The sequence below is a fragment of the Phocoena sinus genome, chromosome 21 (assembly GCF_008692025.1).
Source record: "Phocoena sinus isolate mPhoSin1 chromosome 21, mPhoSin1.pri, whole genome shotgun sequence".
In the NCBI taxonomy this organism is placed as follows: domain Eukaryota; kingdom Metazoa; phylum Chordata; class Mammalia; order Artiodactyla; family Phocoenidae; genus Phocoena; species Phocoena sinus.
Window position 1 is genome coordinate 17303094 of NC_045783.1, and position 22241 is coordinate 17325334.

The following is a 22241-nucleotide window of genomic DNA, read 5'->3' on the forward strand; positions in this document are numbered from 1 at the left end:
TATGCTTATGTTACATGCAAATACTATCCCATTTTAGATAACGGACTTAAGCAGCCTCAGATTTTGGTATCCATAGGGGTGTGGGTGTGGGTGTGGGTGAGGGTGCTGGTACCAATCCCCCATGGATACTGAGGGATAGTTGTATAACTCTTTAACTAGTATACCTAGGATGACTATATGCCTTTCCTAGTCCCACCTGAGATAACTATTTATGTATTTTAAAAAATGGGAAGTGTTTGGGACTTTCTGTACTAAATAAGTTTTTCATATCTCAGGTTTTTATTGTATAAATACTTTCTAAATCTGTTTCATAGTTTTAAAATCAAAGTACTAATTTGGTTTAGCTTTTCCTTAAGGAAAAATTTTGGATATGCGAAAAAGTGCAGTATTATTATGTCAAAGTGTCTAACAGTTACCTTCTCTTATACTTTTCCCTTATTTAAAATCCTACCGGGCTTCCCTGGTGGCACAGTGGTTGGGAGTCTGCCTGCCAATGCAGGGGACACGGGTTCGAGCCCTGGTCCGGGAAGATCCCACATGCCGCGGAGCAACTGGGTCCATGCACCACAACTGCTGAGCCTGTGCTCTAGAGCCCGCACGCCACAACTGCTGAAGCCCGCGTGCCTGAAGCCCATGCTCCGCAACGGGAGAGACCATGCGGTGAGAGGTCCGAGCACTGCAACGGAGGGTGGCCCCTGCTCAACGCAACTGGGGAGAGCCCGCGTGCAGCGGCGAAGACCCAACACAGCCAAAAATAATAATAAATAAATACATTTATAAAAAATAAAATAAAATCCTACCAATTTTTCAAGCCCAAATTCATTCTTTTCCTTTTCTGAATTTTACAGAACAGATCTACCATCTATTTGGCTTTACCATACATTGCCTTGTTACTTAAAAACTTTTTACATACAAGTCCTATTTCCCCACAAAAATTATAATTTTCTTGAGTAACTATGTGTTTATTCATTCACCAAATATTTACTAAGGAATTATTACATGTTGGCATATATACTTACATGTCCTCTACCTAACACTGCTTAGATTTACTTACAGGATGAATTGTTCAAATGCTCATCTCGAAGTGTATGAAGTTCTCCAAGCAGCTTGTCCATTTTTTGTTTCTTTTCTTGTAACACTCTCATTTTGCTAAAAAGCTGGACTTTCTCATCAGGTAAATGCTCTGAAACTGATGGATTTCTGCTCTGAGAAACCTCCCTAGTTAATGAAAGACTTTCTGCTTGTCTTCTATTGTCTGGAACAGGTGGAGGCTTTAAAAAAAAAAAAAAAGAAAAAAGAAAGATTAGGCGATTAAAGCTTGCAATCTCATTTTAAAAATGCATAAATTGGGCTTCCCTGGTGGCGCAGTGGCTGAGAGTCCGCCTGCCGATGCAGGGGATACGGGTTTGTGCCCCTGGTCCGGGAAGAACCCACATGCCATGGAGCGGCTGGGCCCGTGAGCCATGGCCACTGAGCCTGTGCGTCCGGAGCCTGTGCTCCACAACGGGAGAGGCCACAGCAGTGAGAGGCCCACGTACCGCAAAAAAAAAGAAAAGAAAAGCATAAATAGGGCTCCCCCGGTGGCACAGTGGTTGAAATCTGCCTGCCAATGCAAGGGCCACGGGTTCGAGCCCTGGTCTGGAAAGATCCCACATGCCGCAGTGAGCCACAACTACTGAGCTTGCACGTCTGGAGCTTGTGCTCCGCAACGAGAGGCCGCGATAGTGAGAGGCCTGCGCACGGCGATGAAGAGTGGCCCCCACTCGCTGCAACTAGAGAAAGCCCACGCACAGAAACAAAGACCCAACACAGCCAAAAATAAATAAAATAAATAAATAAAATTTTTTTAAAAATGGATCATATATTAAAACAGCATAAATATTCTCTCTCATTTTTTCTTTTGGCTGCATTGGGTCTTCGTTGCTGCATGCAGGCTTTCTCTAGTTGTGGCGAGCGGGGGCTCCTCTTAGCTGTGGTGTGCAGGCTTCTCACTGCAGTGGCTTCTCTTTCTGTGGAGCACAGGCTCTAGGGCACACGGGCTTCAACAGCTGTGGCATGTGGGCTCAATAGTTGTGGCTCGTGGGCTCTAGAGTGCAGGCTCAGTAGTAGTGGCCCACAGGCTTAGTTGCTCCGCAGCATGTGGGATCTTCCTGGACCACGGATCAAACTCGTGTCCCTTGCGTTGGCAGGTGGATTCTTAACCACTGCGCCACCAGAGAAGTCCCAAAAATACATAAATATTCTTTATAAAAAGAGATAAACATTTGTGTAGGTTGTGCTGGTCGGTAAGTATATATGCCTTTCCTATTCCCAAATTATATACATACTATTCCCTGATGTGCCACCATATCTATGTAACAGTATATATATACTGTTTTATAGACACACGTAACTACACAGTAGGGATTCACTGGATGTTATTAACTGGATCTAAATTAAGTGCTACAAATGCCATATTTTATATAGAATAAACCTTCAAAAATCTCATTCTCTTGTCATCTTTTTAGAACCACAATCATAAACTTTAACTTCTTAACCTATCAGTTTCTCCTACCGCTTCTTTGCTACTAAAAAAAAAAAATTTATGAAACATTTAAAAAATCCACTAAGGATTAGGGAATCATATAATGAGTAACCAGCACTGAGCTTAGTCAAATTTTAGTATTTTGCCACATTTGCATCAATTCTTTCTTTAAGAGAAATATATTACAGATAATGGCTAAAGCTTTATACATAGAAATCCTGACCCCATTACCCTCTCGAGATAACCACAATCTGGAATTAGACACCTACCATTCTCAAACGTATTTTTATTTTGTAATACCTATGAAGGTATCCATAAAAAAAAAATACTGCGGGCTTCCCTGGTGGCGCAGTGGTTTAGAGTCCGCCTGCCGATGCAGGGGACATTGGTTCGTGCCCCGGCCCGGGAAGATCCCACGTACTGCGGAGCGGCTGGGGCCATGAGCCATGGCCGCTGAGCCTGTGCATCTAGAACCTGTGCTCCGCAACGGGAGAGGCCACAACAGTGAGAGGCCCGCATACCGCAAAAAAAAGAAACAAACAAAAAAAAAACACACTCTACACATTGTAAAACATAAGCTACTAGTATCCTTCTTAAACTTGCATTTTCATTCATTAGCTCTGGTTCATTTCCTGTAACCGGTTATAGGATTTCACTCTATGTATATATCATACCTTACCAATCCATTTTCCTGTTCATGGACATTTAGATTGTTTCTGCTTTGCTATTAATACAATGCTGCCATGAACATTCTTGTATGCATCTCCTTTTGAACAGGGTCACTAGGAAAAATGTACTAGAAATTGCTAAACAACTCTCCAAAGTAGTTAGATCATCTTCTTTCATTTAAACTTGGGTCAGCAGACAGAAGATAATGCATTGTCAATTATACCCATCTCCAGTGGAAAGGTACTAATTCACCCTTTCTCACTCAACAGACTGAAATTTTGCATTTATATCATTACTTACAAAGGTCATCAAATTATAACAATTAACTCTGAAATTAAACTTAAAAGCTTCCTTAAAATTGTTAGTAAAACATTGCAAAAGCATAGATTCACACTAACAAGTTTAACAGTTGTGACTATTAACAATCTTAAAGGTGAAATAAGAATGCGTCATCTAGGAGCATACAAAGGGGAAATTTCACTAATCACTTCATTCAAAGTAGGTATTTCCTCTAAATTAGTGTTTCCCAAAGCATAGTCCCGAGACTTCCAGCACTGGAATCACATGATGGGAAGCCCACCCCAAATGTATGAATCGTAATTTTGGAGGTGGGGGGATCCCACTGACCAGAAATCTACATTTTTTAACAATCATGCCAGGTGATATGTATGCTCAGTAAAGTTTGCGAAGCACTGCTTTAGTTAATGTGATTTTAAATCCAGTATACCAAAAAAATGAAGTTACCTGAGAATCACGAAGCTGATTATGAAAACGCTGAATTAAATCATTCAATTCTTCATTTAGTTCAGATGTGATACTGACTCCAGATAGGCTACCTGTAGTTTCTGTTACAACTGGAAAGGAAGTTAACAACTTTCATTCAAACAAATAATTTAATAATTCATTAAAGCAAATAAATAAAAAATAACACTTTAATTTCTGAGAAGCTAAAAAGAAATTTAGGGGGAAAAAAGAAATTTTAAAAATCTCAACGTAATTTGAAACTAGTTAACCCTCAGATTTACCTGTCAACCAATCATTTTATAAGTTTCCATCTAACCTGAAAATAAAGGGACACTCACAAAACTCTAGTATAGTGGTTCATCTTTTTCTTTCCCAACATTCAAGGAGGGATACTGTTACATCCCAATTAGGAATAGTGACTCAACAGAGTCCGGGTGTGGGAAGGTCCACCAGGTTGGGTTGGAGGCGTGGTGGGCAAAGTGGTTCGTCTGAAAAAGCACAGCTAATTCTGACCAGTCTCAATCCCCACCTCCCCAACAGAATCAATGTTCTACTACAGGGGCTGGCAAACTTTTTTTAAAGATTCAGATAGTAAACATATTAGGCTTTGTGGAGATATAGTTCTTGTCTCAACTACCCAACTCTGCCACTGTGGGGCAAAAGCAACTATATACAATACATAAACAAATGGACATGGCTGGGTTCCATAAAATCTTATTTCAGGCAGTGGGCCAAATCCAGCTGGCTATATATAGTTTGCCGACCCCTACTGTAGAACAGATAATTTATTGAAGGAGTTGCTTGTGATACGAGTCATACTAAAAGACCACAGTTTTTATCTTCCTAAGGCAGTAGTATTCTGATGCCAATTTTCATAATAGTTACTCTCTATTACTCAACCACCCCAAGCTTATCTTTCCAGCTCTAAAAGAGACAATGACTATAAACTGTTTCTGTTTTGAAGGAAAATATTAGCTTTTTCAATGAGAAATTAGAATTACAGGGCAGGGTAGATTCTCATGTATCCAGTCCAAAGTACTTGGGAAAAAAAAAAGCAATTACAGTCTAGATAACACACAACTTGCTAGTTAAATGGTTAAAGGAACACTCTTTCCCATGACAATTACTGTAAGTTTGTTTTTTCATCAGTATTCTCCTGCAAAATCTCATAAATGCAAGAGAAAATCTGTTTTCAATCGTTAACCTAAAATTCTTTTTGAAATAGTACATAAAATAAATTCAAATTTTAACTCCTGTTTATTCTCCTCCTGGTGCTTGTCTCATAATAGTACATTAAAAAAGAAAGAAAGAAAGAAAGAAAGATTACCTGCTTACTTAAAAATAAAGGTTTATATTCAGAAATAGAAGACCCATGACCTGGAACTCAAGAAATCTGATTCTACTAAAATTCCATATAAGCCTAGGCAAGTCACGAACTCTGTGTTAGAGTTCCTTCTCTCTAAAGTGAGAATTATAAAAAAAGCCCTGGCGACTAACCTACAGTTTTGTGGTGATCAAATGAGATGACGTAAATATAACTATTTGAAATAACACAACTATCACAAGAAAGTCTCTGAAATCTGATACTCCAATCTTGAAAAACATTTTAAAAGTTGGTCATTAACCGAACTGTATTTGTCATTGTTAAAATATTTTGTTTTTTCCTAAATCTAACAGCTAATGATACTTTGAATTTTGCAAGGGAAAAATGGGGATGAAAATTTGCATATTATATACTATTATATACTATACCATATATATTCTATACGACTATATAATTATTACAAAAGAGTAAGTTACTTGCAAGTCATAAAGTTCCTTATGAAAATGCAAAATTAAATTACATATAACAGTGATCAGAAGGCTGAGCCAGTGGGCTAGGTGTGGACAACACGATAAATTGAGTAACCACAGTAAGGACCTAAAATGGAGAGCTCACAGGAGATAAATTATTATAAGACTGTAATGACAGACTACTAGAAAATATAATTTGGCTTTAAGTTTTAATAAGTAACAATATGTTTTCAACTTAATGAGAAATTAAACACGTAGGTTTGCCAATAACAAGACAAACTATAAAGTTAGACTCAATACTAAAGAATTCAATACAAAGGATGGGGAAAGGTTTCTTAAACAAGATCCAAAAATACAAAACTTAAATCACTAAGATGTATACTTTATTAATCTTATAATTTTATATGTCAATTATACCGCAATAAAGCTGAAATTTTTTTAAAAATGAAAAAAAAAGAATTCAATACAATTTCCATCTAAGTGATACATGGCTATGAGGGAAAGAAGGAGAAAGAAAAGAACATTTCTGAGTCTCAGGGAGACTGGATAGGATATAAATTTAGTTCAAAGGAACTAGTGCATACAATTGGATACCTCACTACTCATGTCAGAAGCCAAAGAAGCTTACATTTATTCACTGCCTCACTTAAGGTTTTAACCCTTCCTTGGCAGGCAAGCAAAGTACAGCAATCCTAGTTAAATAAAGTACAAAAGGCAGAAATATAAGCAACAAGAGCCCTATAAATTTGAGGTACAAAAACAAAACTACATCCTGTCCCTTTTACCTCTTAAGGGTACTCTCTGATGAAAAGGAGAGCGAGCTGGCTGTCTGCACGGTACAGTATGATGACCAGGAGTTGTCCCTGCAACCTTTTCTGCATAACCAGAGAAAAGCACAGGACAGGGTAAGCCTCACATGTAGGTTTCTAAACTAGACAACAATCAAGATCTAATTATATAATAACCAGCATCCACCTTGCAATCATATCATTATTTTTGAGCCTTACTTATAACAACATTCTAAGATGGTGGCATACCAGAATCATCCATCACAGCAATAGCTTGCTCTGCCTTATGCTGCAGAGCAAGAAGAGCAGCTTGTCGTCCCTGCAGAGCTCTCAGCTGCTCCTGCTGCTGTAACATCCTTTTTAATAAATCGTGTTGTTTCTTCAAATTTTCTATCTCTTCCATAGGCTCCTGCTGAGGATCTCTGGCCTGAAAAATAAAACCAACAACACTTATATCTTTTAAAATCCATGTTCTTATTTCAACTACCAACGGCAAGGTACATACATAGATAATAAACTAGTATTAAATATACAACCCTAGATACAGACTTGAAAGAAAAAGAAAATGATGACACAGAGACAGCCTGTCATGTTAAGAGTTAGGTAGTTAGGTAATTTCAAGGTAAAAGACCATATGCTTAGCATGAAGAATTAACAAAAAGAAAATAAAAGAAAAGGCATACAAAAAGGAAGACAGGAAGGCCGACACACACACACACACACACACACACACACACACACACACACACACACGAATGAGGGATATCCAGGCCAGGCTTTACAGAAAAGGAAGAGCAGATCATACCAGGCTAATGCCCTAAAAGTAGCCCTGGAGAAAGACCAGACTAAAAAACTCTTCTGCCCCATTCCTAGAGGTGATGTTTAAAAACCAACAAAACAAAAACAAACCAACTATTTTCTAACTACGGATGGAAATTTTAAAAATATACTTTTTATTTGATTATTTGATGTGAAAGACTTTAATTTACTTGCATCACTTTATATTATCATACAGTAAAGAAAAATTATCTTTTGCATCAAAGATATCATTACTATTTTATCTTTCAAAAGATGCTCATTTAATGCTGAGTCTGAGGACATAAGTTACTTTGAAATTCCCCCCAAAAGATAACATTTTGCCTAAAAGAGGAACAGATTAAATAGGTGCCACTTATAAGGAATTATAAAATTTTAAATGTTAATCTTAAAACTATTCAAGTGTAACCCAACCAGAAAAAATGAAGTCAATTAATCAAAGAGAGAAAGTTAAATACAACCTGGAAACAATAAATAAGACAAATTATGCATGAACTGTATACCATAATGGTATTTTTCATCACTGATTTGCCTTTTAAAAATTTCTGTATCTTAAAAGTTTAATGATTTTAGCTAATATTTACATAAAATATTTCTATTAACTTAGAAATAGTCAATTTTAAATTTGCATTGCTACCAAATTGGAGACTTTAAATGATCTCCCCTGGCTCTGACCAAAGTTAAGGAAAATAAACCTCAGTGATTTCTTTTCAAAGTAAAAATGAACTGATCTGTTCTCCCTATGTACATTTGATTCCAAGAAAAATTATGGAGAACACAGATGGCTCCAGAGAAATTCCCTTCTGGGTAACATTCCTTAACAATACTTTGCAAAAACCTCTTCTCTTTACCTCCCCAAGTAGGACTCATTAGTATTGTAAATAAGAATGAGTAACTGTGATAACTTGGCAAGCAATAAAAATAATTACATGGCTCAGAATTAAGAACTCAAAGAAAGGAAGCTCAAATAGGAAGTAGAAGACTACAGTTAGAATGTTTGATGTAGGTATCAGAGAAGCCAGGTCAGTGCTCTATCCAGGACTGGCCAACTAGACTTTACGAACATGGAAGAGAAATAATGTACCTTGGTTAAGCTAGTATTTACTGGAGACTTTCCAATAAACTAAAGCCATTTTCAAATCAAGTACAATTTACTCAGTTCTCTCCCATCTTATACAAGTGGAGTTACCTAGTTAACATTACATTCATTGCTATGAAAATTCATCTTCTTAGTTCTTGCTCATTTCAAGACTATTTACATCTTGAAAAAATAATTTGCAGGGTGAGAGATAACTATCAATCTGAGATAGGTAGCCATCTCAGATCTGATCCAAATTAATTTCATCGAAGTCACTAGTAAAATATAAAACCAAACCCAATCAGGTACAGATTTCAGTGGAACAACTTGGAGAAATCTCTCCAGGTTGACATCAATCAAATACTCGAACAAAGCATCAGTGATAAGTGACTAAGAAAAGAAACATTACACAAATAAGGCAAAAAGTCATCTAGGATAAAAGAAAACCATCAAGAATGCATTATCTCCATCTAATTCATAATCCTCCCACCTCAAAAATAGTTTAGACCTCAAGCTAACCTTAAAGCTATCTAATTTTGAAGAAATTACTAAACAATTTAATATTATGGTTTCTTACCCTTTAAAATGCAAACTTTTAAAAAGAACTTTAATCCTTATTAGTCACATTTATTTGCAAAACTTTAATACTCTAATTATAAAGAATTCTGAACTTCAGATTTTTCACTAATCCAAAGATGAATTCCCAACAATTTTTGAAATTAGTGGAGTTTTATTACTGCTTAGTAACTTTTGCATCCACATAAATAACATTTCAGACTAATAATTAGAAAAGATGAACTGAGGGAGGTGGGTGGAACTACAATCAAATATAAAGAAAGCGAAGATGAGAAAATGGTAATAAAAATACCTGGGGATAAAAACATGGCAAGAAGATGGTGCATGGAATAGAAATCCAAAACAGGAGGCCAGGACTATACGCATCCTTCAAACACATATTTTCATTTAAACGTTCTGAGTCACTTTCAGTAAGTACATTCTTAGTTTACAAATTAAAAAAAATAACTTAAGCATGAAATCTCGAGTTGCATACAGGTAACACATTTCAGAAAACCCTAAGTCTTCCTTTCCTCTACTCAACTGATGTTCTTCCAATAATTCTTCATGGATCCAAATATATTTTTATGGCTGAAAAGTACTTCAGTTAATATGTATTCTAAGTTTTGTCATCTGAAAGGTGAGAAACTATAAGCCCAGAGAAGATAAAGCTGTGATTTATCCAATATCACAGTGAGGGGAAATCAGATTCTAAGTTCTAGGTTAGTGCTTTTTCACATCATACTATCTGCCCCAAAATTACATCCATAGACTATGTCTTCTGTATTTAAAACTACCTCTGAAGAAGCATAGTCTAGTTCGGGAGACAAATCTAGCTCACATGAAGTAACTAGAAATGATAAAAACGATAGCAAAAAATGGGTAGATGGTATTTTTAAAAGCTTATGAATGCTCTAAGAGCTGAGATTAAGTGTGGGGGAAAGATGAGTATGGGAAAACAATGAGGGCATGGGTATTCAGGGAAAGCTCTTTTTAAAAATTATGCAACGTCATCGTGTCTATAAAATATTTCATAAAATGGACTCTGCCCTTGTAGGCAACTCAAGAATATCAATTATCTCCTATCAAGCTGCAACTCACAAGGTTGCTTTAAGCTCTGAACCTCAGTTAAGACACCAACTTTTTTCCCTAGTCTTCTAACAGAATACCACATTTTGAAAGGATGTTAAGGAGGGAATGAAGGTAGGTGGGGAGAACAACAGATTCTGCATAACAGAGAAAGAATAAAGTCAGTCAGTGGGAATTAGGGTTTTTTCTAAGAAAATGAAATCATTTTATGAACACAGTACTGATAGAACTACCCTAGGATGGCCCTAAGAATCAAAAGATTAAAAAGAATCAAATTAAACTCCAGAAAGAAGTTCAAGAGAAAATAATATTTATAAGGACATTATTCAAAGAAACTTAAAAACAGGAAAGTGGTTTTTAAAAGCAAACCTAACGCCTTAGGGGAAAAAAGTAAAACTGGAAGATGCTATGCTGTAGTAACTGTCAACTCAAGTTCTGTTTGTCACTATTCAGAAGACTTAAGAAAGGAACATTAAGTTCCAAAGGATCTATTTTCCCCCATTCACTTTCTCTCCTCCAATGCTAGTAGTTTTAAAAATAATCAGCTACTTTACTATTCTGTTGAACTGGGACACCTTTTGCTTAACATTTTATAGTAAGATCACTATAGCTGACTTCAAACTATATCTTCAAACTCTTGTGGGAGAGCGGGGAGACACCATAATATCTAGAGGTTAAACTTTGTCATTTTTAAATGCCACAAAAATATAAAATATGTACATAACAGAAAGGAAAGCCTAATCCTAGGTAATAAGCTAGTAATAAAACATAGGAAATTGGTCTTATCTATACTCAATTATTAAAATAGTACTTTACTCCTGTCAAATATGAGCACTTTTACAAATGCTATTTTTTTTCAAACTGTTTTAAGTGGAACTACACAAATAGCTGTCTTTAAACCTTTCCTGAGTGTCTTTATGCAAATCATGGAAAATTAAAAGAAAGAACATTTACAGCAAACTTTGGAGAAAAAAGTAGCAAAAACATCAGGCAACAAGTCAACTGGATAATTTTTTTAAAAACAGAATGGAAGAAGGGATTTCCAATGGGAAGAAAAATATAAACAAAAAAACACTAAAAATATTGGGTTGGTCAAAAAGTTCGTTTGGGTTTTTCCATAGGATGTTAGGGAAAAACCCAAACGAATTTTTGGCCAACCCAATATTTCATTATTAAAAAAACAGGAAAGCTAATTGCTTGCTCTATTTTTTCTTTCTTTAATGAATGACTACAGGAAATAAGACAAAACTTAAAAATACCATCTTAATCCATGAACACAAATATCAGAAACAAAAGGCAACTAATGGTCAAGGTTTAAGAATGTGTTATATTTTGAGTTCTCAACAGCAAAAAAAGGAAAATGGATTAAGTTTCAAGTCCTTTGTTAATACAAATTAAAAACAGCTGCCACACATAATCCATGGAGAGGAGAATAAGAAAGCAGAAAAGGAAAAAAAGTGTCACTAAGGGACAGCATTTTACTAATGCAAATTACAGTACAATTAACCATGTTAACGTACATATTTAAAAGTTAATAGCAACAACAAAAAAGAAAATAAAGGAGAGGAAATATGAACAAAAGAGGTGCTCATTTAGAGACTTCCCAAGTTAATATTGTGAAGTATACCTTTGAGGGAAATCCACGTTTTCGGCTATATTTCCTATTAGGCCTCAGTTCCCTGTCATTCTGAGGAGGTCTGTCACCTTTCCCTTTTGGACTTGTTGTAACGTCAATGTCTGAAACCTGTTCTTGTGAAGCTGAATTCCCTAGTTTGTCCTCAATGCACGGCCGAATTCTCAGACTAAAAGATGCCTCCTTCATTAAATAGTGTAACATATTAATTTCTTAACACAAACTCCTGTTTAACATATAAGCCAGTCTTGTAAATAAATATAAAAAATTACAAGTCCATCTTTTAGAAAATCAATCCACCCTCCCCCAAGTGGCAATAAAACTTTAAGTTAGACTTTTAAATTCCTATAGACTAGACTCTGGGCTTATTATAATTAAGTGAATATCATATCCTAGGCAATAAGCTATACAACAATTGCTGAAGCATATTTCAACATTTATTCTGCTGTTATTAACTTTCAAAATTTCCTGATTTAATGATATGAAAGAAAGTCTCATCATGGGGAATACGATACACACTAGCATATAAGTTATAATAATCATCTATATCATTTCCCACTCCTCTCCAACAGAATTCCTTTACCGACATGCCCCAACCCTTCCACTTCTGCTGGAATGAAATGTGAGAAAGAAATTATTCCCAGCACCACTGTAAATAGAAAAACAATTTCCCCGCAGTAGAATCCATTCTTCAACAACCATTTGGATCAAGCCCTCTGAGCATCTCCTGGTGAAAATAATGGAGAGAAAAAAAATTCAAATTTCCTCTTCAAATCAGGAAGGGCAAGGAAGAGAAAGGAGGCAGACAGGAAACTATGCAGGTCAATATTAAAAGGAAACAAACCCTCAAATTCCTAATGCTGAATGGTACTTTGGAACATACCTCGGACACAAAAGATACACGTGGCTATCCTTTCACAAGAAAGGTATTACTGATAACAGGCTTTCAAGTTTACTAATGCATGGTTGTAGGTTCATCTGCTAAAATTAAAATGCTTAAAAGTATACTAGTTTCATACTAACTTCTACGAACTAAGTTTATTTTATAAATCTTTCCTCAAAGTTCTGTAAATTTCTGATTATTTTTCCAAAAGACAGTATTTTGATACATTCCATTTTGCAGAGTCAGAATTTATAGTATTTTTCTCACTGGAATAAATCCCAAAGTAAATGCTACCCTGTCCCATTTTCATCTCAGTTTATCAGTCGTCTGGTTTTGCTTCCGTTCTAAGCTAGCCTGAGAAATGAGAATCCTAACAGCCTTAAAATGGTTCCTCAGTGGGAAATTAACTTGGAGACTTTTCCAACAGACGACATGCTAAGCAATGACACTGTACTTATAGCTCTTACATCCACAATGAATTTTAACTTTCCCAATGCTTCTTAAAATGAGTAAAGCTGTGCTTAATGAAACAAACTAGAAAAACCAGGTTTCTGCAAATTGAAGATCAGATATTATTAGATTTAATCAACCATTAAAACTATTTTTAATGCTAATAAATAAAACTTTTAAACTTCCATGTTCAAAAAGAATATATACAGCATTAACAATCTGAGGGTTTCTTCCCTGAGACAAACTTTTCATTAAGGAATGCCTGCAAAAATATCATCGTGAAAAACGGGGGAAAACTTTATATCTTCATTTCCAGCACTTTAATTACTAAAAAGCCGCTTACCGTGGTATCTGAAGCCTCAGACTGCACATCTATGTTTAGCGATGTGCTCTCAGCTACAGAACCAGATCCCACAGCTGAATCTATAGTCCGAACATCCTCCTCCTCATTTTCTCTAGCCTGAAATATTTTAGCGGTATAAATCATACAACTATTAAAAAGGGCAATAAAATGTTATAATGGATGGCACGATTTTTTGAAAATATATTAACTCCTCTGGGGTGGCATCAGAATGTCATCAGTACATGTACACTGATATACTACAAAAATAACTCAATACGTTATTTAAAGGGTCCAAAACTTACAAGAATTTTTTGGAGAAATTTCATATATGACTTTTCTTGTTCTTTAAGGTGATCTATTAGATGAGTAAGGCGCTCAACATTAGCAGATCTTTCATTTTTCTCTACAAGATCTTCCCGCATGGAACTAGCTTTAGTAATATAGTCACGAATCTGAACAAGCCTGCTTACAATCTGCAAGGGAAATATTTGGGGTGGGGGGGGAATTATAATTATAGATTTTAATTTCAAATAACTAAAGATACTTCTAGGTTTATTGTGTGAATTCATACATGCAAAAGATCTGAATCAAATTTAGAATTTAATCAAAACATAACAGGCAATACTAACAATTCCAATTACTGTTAACTTAAAAATTTCAAAATGTGTTTTAGTTTCATTACTTGGGAACTTCATTTTATAAAACTGCGTATCAAACATTTATATAAATTTCTCTACTGTTTATATATTTCTTTATAAATAAATTTTAAAAATTAAGATACTTTTGAAAAATAATTTTTTCAAAAAATTATACAACCATTTAAAAAAATTTCTACAGCAATCTATTAATCACATTGCTCCCAATTGCTCTTCACCAAAAATTAGCAATACAGCATTTGGCAGATGAACAGAAGTCTTAATTTACCTTACTATGCCATTTCTACAATCATTTTGGTAAAAAGAAATTTACACCATTTTGAGTAAATCTGATAGATTAATGAGGAAGGTCAGAGAAGTACTTTAATTCTACCTAAAATTCCTATGTGCATAACCCAATATTTTTTTTAAATCTTAATGAATCTACTTTGAGGTTTATGAAAGCAAAGAGCAAAAGAAAGAAGTTTTATCACCTGGCTGCTCTCCATTGCAGGCTCTCCTCTCCCATCTTCTTCAGAGACTTGACAGTTTTGCAAAAGGTCATTACTTAAAGCAGAAGCAAACAACTCTTTACATTGTGCTGATCCAATCATTTCTCTCTTTTGAGGATTTACAGCAGCATCTTTGCTCTTGTTAGTATTAATCTGCATAGGCAAAAAGTTGAAGGGCTTTCGGTTTTCACTAAGCTGACGTTTGTTGTTAGCAGCTGTTGCTCTACCTTGAGAATCACTTCCAATGCTTCTCTATATATGAAAAAGAAACCAAATCCCACAAACATTAATCTTTCAAAATTAAAAAAATCCAATGTTCTTAGTTTTACCATCAGATATTGATTCACAAGGTGCATATAAACAGATTTGCTGTAAGATTCAAAACAGCTTCAGACCTACAAAATTCTTTTAGTAAAATATCAAAATTCAATTATCACGTCCTAGGCCTCATTCTGTCAGACAATTCAAATGATGAATATGAGCAAGACTAGTCTAAATGAAGTAGCAGGATTATGAATCATATTTATAACTCATATTGCTAGTCATACTTGATCACAGAATATAACATAGGCTTTGGACCCAATGAATCAATGTTAATTAATATGAACATCAACATAAAGATGTGTCAATGTAGGACTTCCCTGGTGGCACAGTGGTTAAGAATCCACCTGCCAATGCAGGGGACACGGGTTTGATCCCTGGGCCAGGAAGATCCCACATGCCATGGAGCAACTAAGCCCATGTGCCACAACTTCTGAGCCTGTGCTCTAGAGCCCGCAAGCCACAACTATTGAGCCCGCGTGCCTAGAGCCCGCGCTCCTCAACAAGAGAAGCCACCGCAATGAGAAGCCTGCGCACCATAAGGAAGAGTAGCTCCCACTTGCCACAACCAGAGAAAGACCACACGCAGCAAGGAAGACCCAACGCAGCCAAAAATAAATAAATAAATTTTAAAAACAAGATGTGTCAATGTGAAGCACTGTCTGATAAAGTACTCAACTCAGCGCCCGGCATACAGTAAATGCTCAATAATTAACACATAGGTGACTAAATGATATATGATCATCACCATCATACCAGACTTGAATCTACCTTTATGCATATTTGGAAAACTTATCTCTATGAAGTACAGATGTGACAGTAAAATGTTAAGAGTTCATTATCATTTCTACTTGCTTTTAGTTCTAAACTTGATTTCAGTGATTATAAATACAAACAACTGTTTTATTCTAAACTTGAGATAAGCCAGCACATCCCACACTTAACAAATGACAAATATTCTAAACTGGATATTCCCTTTTGCTTAAGAGCAATCTTACTCAGTTACTAGCATGCATAATTTAGTTTCAAAATGAAATCATTTAAGTTAGTCATATAGTATAATAATAAAGTCCCAAGAGACTTGTCCTCAGCAAGTTTAGAAATAAGGACTTTATTGCCCTCCAAAGAACACAGTACCATCACAACAGATTAATATTCTCTCCATATGCACAGAAACTAAGAAAAAGGAAATAAACAGCTCAAATTTATTAAGACAAACTACTTTGTATATTGCCAATATTTTCCACAGTCATAACTTGATTTTTAAAATAATTTACAAACCTGATCTAAATCACTGAAGTTTATCCGCTGTTTAAGTTTCTCTAATTCTGCCTGCTCGGGAACAGACATCTGCGTCATGTATCTACTATGCGGAAATGTATGTGGAGTCTTCGTTCTTCGCCTTCCAACTCCTGGCGATGACTCCGGAGAAATATCATTAGTTACCCTTTTATCACTTTCTACACCAAACTTTTTCTTATTCTTTTCTGATGATCTATTTGCCTTCTTCTGTTGGCCACCCCAATCCTTTAAAAAAAAGTACAGGCAAAGGTTAATCTGGCCTCTATCAAATCAGGAAAATATTTTGGTACACTTAAAAATTTTTGGTCAAAATTTTAAATGACAAACATTTTTCACATAAATACATAGTCTTAGAGACAATTATTTACTTGTACTAACCCATTTTCCCTCCACTACACCTAGCCTAAATTTCAAACTGTGCTGAAATTATAATTATTCAGAAAATAATTACTTTCCTATCATAGGTCATTAACAAATACAAATACCCAAACTCCAAACCTAGCATCAGTCTGAATATTTTCAAAAGCGTTTTTAAAAATGGTTCCTTACTATTTATAAACTGAATAGTGAAATAAATTATATATATCTTTACTGGCCTCCTTTAAAGTCAGTATATATAGGTAGACAGATCTGGAATCAACCTGTGTTCTAAAGCAATTATTGTTATAGGAAGAAATGCCCCACTGTGTGACCCCAGGCAATTTATTAAACTTCCCAAGATCTCAGTTTCCTAATCTCTAAAATAGTGTCACCTTTAAAACACGATTAATAATAACATACATAAGGGGAGGGTGGGACAAACTGGGAGATTAGGTTTGACATAAATACACTACCGTGTGTAAAACAGATAGCTAGTGGGAACCTGCTGTATAGCACAGGGAGCTCAACTCGGTGCTCTGTGACAACCTAGATGGGTGGGATGGGGGCGGAGGAGGGAGGTCCAAGAGGAAGGGGATATAGGTATACATACAGCTGATTCACTTCATTGTACAGCAGAAACTAATACAACATTGTAAAGCAATTATACTTCAATAAAAAAAAATTTTTTTAAGAAAAAACGTACATAAAACAGCTAGCACAGTGCCTAGCATATAGTAAGCAATAAATATATAACTATTATTTTCTATAGGCAACAACGTACTACATGATAAGGTCTAATATGAAATGATAAAAAATGTTTAATAATTTTTTTTCTTTTTTTTTTTTTTTTTTTTGTGGTACGCGGGCCTCTCACTGTTGTGGCCTCTCCTGTTGCGGAGCACAGGCTCCGGACGTGCAGGCTCAGCGGCCATGGCTCACGGGCCCAGCCGCTCCGCGGCATGTGGGATCTTCCCAGACCGGGGCACGAACCCGTGTCCCCTGCATCGGCAGGCGGACTCTCAACCACTGCGCCACGAGGGAAGCCCAAAAAAATGCTTAATATTTTAACTAGAAAACATTTTTATTTACTTAGCTATACTCACATAACGCATTCAACAAAAAAGGTATAAATTCCCACTTTATCCATATTGGAAGAGTCTTTTAGTTTTACTCTAGTAAAATCTTTTGGGATAGTTTTCTCTTTTATAATAAAACTCCTTTCTCTACAAACTGTCCCTCCACCCCAATCCATGTGTGGGTGTTCCTGCCAACCTCTTGTTCTACTTACCCCACCCAATCCTGGCCATAGATGACTGGAAAAGAGATGCATATCTAATCCAAATTGGGATAATCATATGTTAAAATTCCAAATTGGAACTAAGAGATAACTAGTCAGTATATAATTGCAGCCATAGCTGAAAACTTTAGAATGAAGGGGCAGCCATAGTATACCACATGGACCAGAGAGGAGAGAAAACTAGTCTGTGAAAAGAAGTTGTGTTAAGCAGAGGCACACAGAAGCAAAGAGTCAGCGTAATGAAAAAGTAATTCTTGACAACTTTCTGGTTGCTTTTCCTAGTCCCTTCCTAAAACCCAGCTATATTCCTTTAAGTTGTCTTCCATAAAATATCTTTATATCCTTGTAATAAATCTCCTTTTTGGCTTAAGCTAACTCAAGTTGATATGTTACCTACAAACAAAAATGTCTTAAAGTAATATAACAAATAGCCTAGGGTCATTTAATATCTTGGACAGCAAGAAAAAATGTGTTTTCAAAGAGTTTCAGTGAGTATGACTTGGCTAAGTCAGGGGAAAGCTGCATTCTAACATTAGTAGCCAACGACACACCATCAATAGTAAGATATCCTACCATGTTGTTGAGTCGGTCATCAACACCCTCATTGCTCCAGTTTGGTAAATCCTGATCATTCATGCCTTCTTCAAAAGGACCTCCTCCTGTGGCCATACTGGCTTTTATAATTAATGTTCTGCAAAACAAGTGAAAACTAACTTTCCTAACACATAAAAACAAACTGTAATTTAAATAATTCCATGAAGCTTAGCAATATGAAAGAATATCAGAAAAGCTGATTTTATGAAATAAAAGAGGCACTGTCAACTACACATCACAGACGAAATGATTTAGCTGCCATAGGCATAGTACGATTAGCATGCATTAAGTAGCCAAAGTGATGGGGAGGGGAAGGAAAAATCTCAGAATATCCACTGTGTCAGCTGGCTTGCATGCTTTAAGGTTATTCAATTTAATTTATTCAACACAATCCTAAAAGGTAGAGTAATCAGGTAGGAAAAAAGTTATTAATAGCTGAACCAAAACTGCCCTTCGAAAAGAAACTAATACCCCCAAAGACCTGGGCATTTGTTTTGTGTCAAAGATTCAAAGAAGGCAGAATGGCTCTGCATGGAACATGAAGAAAGGTTTGGTCTTAATGGGAAGGTAATGGTAAGCAAGATGAAAAGAAAGCAGCAAGAGAGAAACAGGACCAGGTAGGTGAAATGGCCGATAAAAACCAAGAATACAGTGGCTAAAAACATTTAAACATAGCGATGTCTCCTGTCCTATTTTAAATTTATTTATTTATTTTATTTTTGGCTGCATTGGGTCTTCGTTGCTGCCTGTGGGCTTTCTCTAGTTGCGGCGAGCGGGGGGCTACTCTTCGTTGAGGCGCACGGGCTTCTCACTGTGGTGGCATCTCTTGTTGCGGAGCACGGGCTCTATGAGCACAGGCTTCAGTAGTTGTGGCATGCAGGCTTCAGCAGTTGTGGCTCGCAGACTCTAGAGCGCAGGCTCAACAGTTGTGGCGCATGGGCTTAGCTACCCCACGGCATGTAGGATCTCCCCAGATAGGGATCAAACCCATGTACCCTGCACTGGTAGGCGGATTCTTAACCACTGTGCCACCATGGAAGTCCCCCTACTGCCCTATTTTAAATTATATTACTGCTACCTCATAGTTTTCCCTAGATCTTGATATAGTCTACTAAAGTCACAAATTCTCCCCACTAAAAAAAAGTGGGGATTTTGTGAAAATCAAGGAAGGTACTAAATTTCACACCTGGGTCAAAGAGCTGAGAAATGGAAGAAGCAATAGTAGAAGCAAAGGTTCAGAAGCATAGATGATCATGAGAAAATAAGATTTCTACATGGTCTTGTGGAGGACTTTGTATTTCCACTGGGTGTGGAACTGCTTGGGCTGGAGGGGGACTGAGTGAAAGAGGAGACAGTGAGATAAACTTTATCTGTAACTCAAGGGGCAGGGTAAGCCATTAGATATCAGGATTATAATAGGTTTTTCAGTTTACTAATACTAACATTAACATGCAAAGAAGTCAGTTAATTTTGTCAAGGTCATTCAGCTAAAAATGTCATAAAAGAATACAAATCCAAGTTGCTTTGATTCTAAGATCCTAACTTCTCCCACTTACTAGAGTAAAATATTAAAAGGATTTTAACCATCCGTGACAAAGCAGGATTTATCCCATGGGGATTTGAATGCTAGGATATATATTAGAATAATACATTACATTAAACAGGTTAAATATTATCATCTCAAAATAAAAAGTGATAAAATTCAACACTTAATTTGAAAAAAATCTTAAAAAGTACAAATACATTGGTACTTCCTTACAGGTATGTGTATTTTTATGCTGTTTATTTCAATAGCATTTATTACTTTTTAAAAAAAAATTTATTGAGGTATAGTTGACGTACAACATCACATAATTTTCAGGTGTAAAACGTAGCAATTCAAAATTTTTAAAGGTTATACTCAATGAGCATATGTTACTTTATTTTATTTTATTTTTATTTATTTATTTTTTTTTGCGGTACGCGGGCCTCTCACTGCCGTGGCCTCTCCCGTTGCGGAGCACAGGCTCCGGACGCGCAGGCTCAGCGGCCATGGCTCACGGGCCCAGCCGCTCCGCGGCATGTGGGATCTTCCCAGACCGGGGCACAAACCCGTGTTCCCTGCATCGGCAGGCGGACTCCCAACCACTGAGCCACCAGGGAAGCCCCATATGTTACTTCAAAAATTTTCTAAAGAGTTGAAAAGAAGTATATTTTAAACCAATAGCCAATGATCTTAAAATAAGATATGAAGAATATTCCTATCAAAAGACCAAAACGGGGCTTCCCTGGAGGTCCAGTGGCTAGGACTTCACCTTCCAACGCAGGGTGGTGGGGTGGGGTGCAGGCTGGATCCCTGGTCGGGGAGCTACGGTCCCACATGCCTCTTGGCCAGAGGACCAAAACATAAAACAGAAGCAACACTGTAACAAATTCAATAAAGACTTTAAAAATGGTCCACATCAAAAAAAAAAAAACTTTAAAAACAATTTTTAAATAAAAGACCAAAACACATATTAGTTATTTAGCATTGTTTTGAAATTGTTTGTACAAAATAGAAAAAGATGAAACAAATATTAATACTGAAAAGAGAAAAGGTGGTATTCTTAAAGAATATTCATTTTAAAAACGTAGAGAACTTCACAATATCACAAATAACCAGTTAGAAATATACTGGGTGGAAATGATATCACTTATAACAGTGGCAAAAAAATAAAATTATCTAGGAATAATATAGTTTTGCCCTATGTAAAGAAGAATTATTTTTTTAATTGAAGTACAGCTGATTTACAATGTTGTGCTAATTTCTGCTGTACAGCAGTGATTCAGTTAAACATATATAAGAAGCACTATTAAATTTTATAAAACAACATAACAGAAAATGTGAATAAGCAGAAAAACAAACTATGTCCCCTAATGAAAAGGCTAAATATTATAAACATAATACCATTTTTTCTAAATGTATAAACTTAATTAAATACCAAGAAAAATCCCACTGGAATTCTTCTTGGAATTTGACAGAATGATTCTAAAAACCATCTGGAAGAATAAACAAGTAGTTGGAAATAAAATTATCTGAAAAATAAAAGTAAGAGTTGCAAGAGAGGTCAAGAGAGTAGAAAACTAGTCCCAAGATATTCAACCACGTTAAGTATCTATATGGTTACATTAGTACCGCCCAAAAAGAAAATCCTCAAATACACCCAATTCAAAAAATTTAATGACAAAAAGTAATTATAGCTAACATCTATTTTGTTCACTATATGCCAAGCACCATGCTAAATATTTTATATGCGTTTATCATTTAATCTTCACAACAATTGTGTGGTATTGGATTATTCAGTGGTTGGGACAATTTGCTAACAATGTTGAAAAAAGTTTATTTAGAGCTTTAACAGGCTTCCTAAACTAGGATGCTTCATCTTAAACACAAACACAGAAAAATGATTTGAGTGACTATTTTCTCAGTTCTCCCAAGGATGGTACATACCCAGCACCATTCCAGACACACAGAAGGGGAATTAATTCACAGTAAAAAACAGAAGCCTTAGAGCATTAGAGCTTAATTCCCTCCCAATTGAAAAAGACTGCCTTATATCATAACACCAATATACTATCTAGTAGATTAAAAATAGAAAAATAAGATGAAAGAATCAAATAACAGACAAGAAAAAAGAACAGACTTGAAAAATAGAGATTTTACTTATTTGGAATGCAGAAATAAAAGGACTATGTTCAAGCGATTTGATTCATATACAAGTGAATCCCAAGTATACTGAGAATAAATAGTAAATGACAAATTGAGAAAAAAATCTGAAAGAAACAGGAAGTATATAGTTAGTATCTTTACTATATTAAAAAATGCTTGCATGAAA

General features: G+C 35.9%; 1 protein-coding gene across 32 annotated transcripts in view; it reads right to left on the reverse strand.

Moving 5' to 3' along the window:
• The window catches only part of PCM1 (pericentriolar material 1), an 89885-nt gene that overhangs the window by 59729 nt on the left and 7915 nt on the right, over positions 1 to 22241 (reverse strand). For 12 of the 32 annotated variants that reach the window (XM_032618250.1, XM_032618241.1, XM_032618248.1 and 9 more), the window contains exons 3-12: positions 18367 to 18484; positions 16116 to 16361; positions 14496 to 14765; positions 13669 to 13839; positions 13367 to 13483; positions 11685 to 11873; positions 6769 to 6946; positions 6517 to 6606; positions 3938 to 4047; positions 1055 to 1271 (exon numbers count right to left, since the gene is read on the reverse strand). In XM_032618250.1, coding sequence (XP_032474141.1) covers positions 1055 to 1271; positions 3938 to 4047; positions 6517 to 6606; positions 6769 to 6946; positions 11685 to 11873; positions 13367 to 13483; positions 13669 to 13839; positions 14496 to 14765; positions 16116 to 16361; positions 18367 to 18462 — 1684 coding nt within the window. In that variant the 5' untranslated portion in view covers positions 18463 to 18484. The remainder of the gene's footprint in view (positions 1 to 1054; positions 1272 to 3937; positions 4048 to 6516; positions 6607 to 6768; positions 6947 to 11684; positions 11874 to 13366; positions 13484 to 13668; positions 13840 to 14495; positions 14766 to 16115; positions 16362 to 18366; positions 18485 to 22241) is intronic. The other 20 variants (XM_032618266.1, XM_032618258.1, XM_032618265.1 and 17 more) reach the window with 7 other exon arrangements.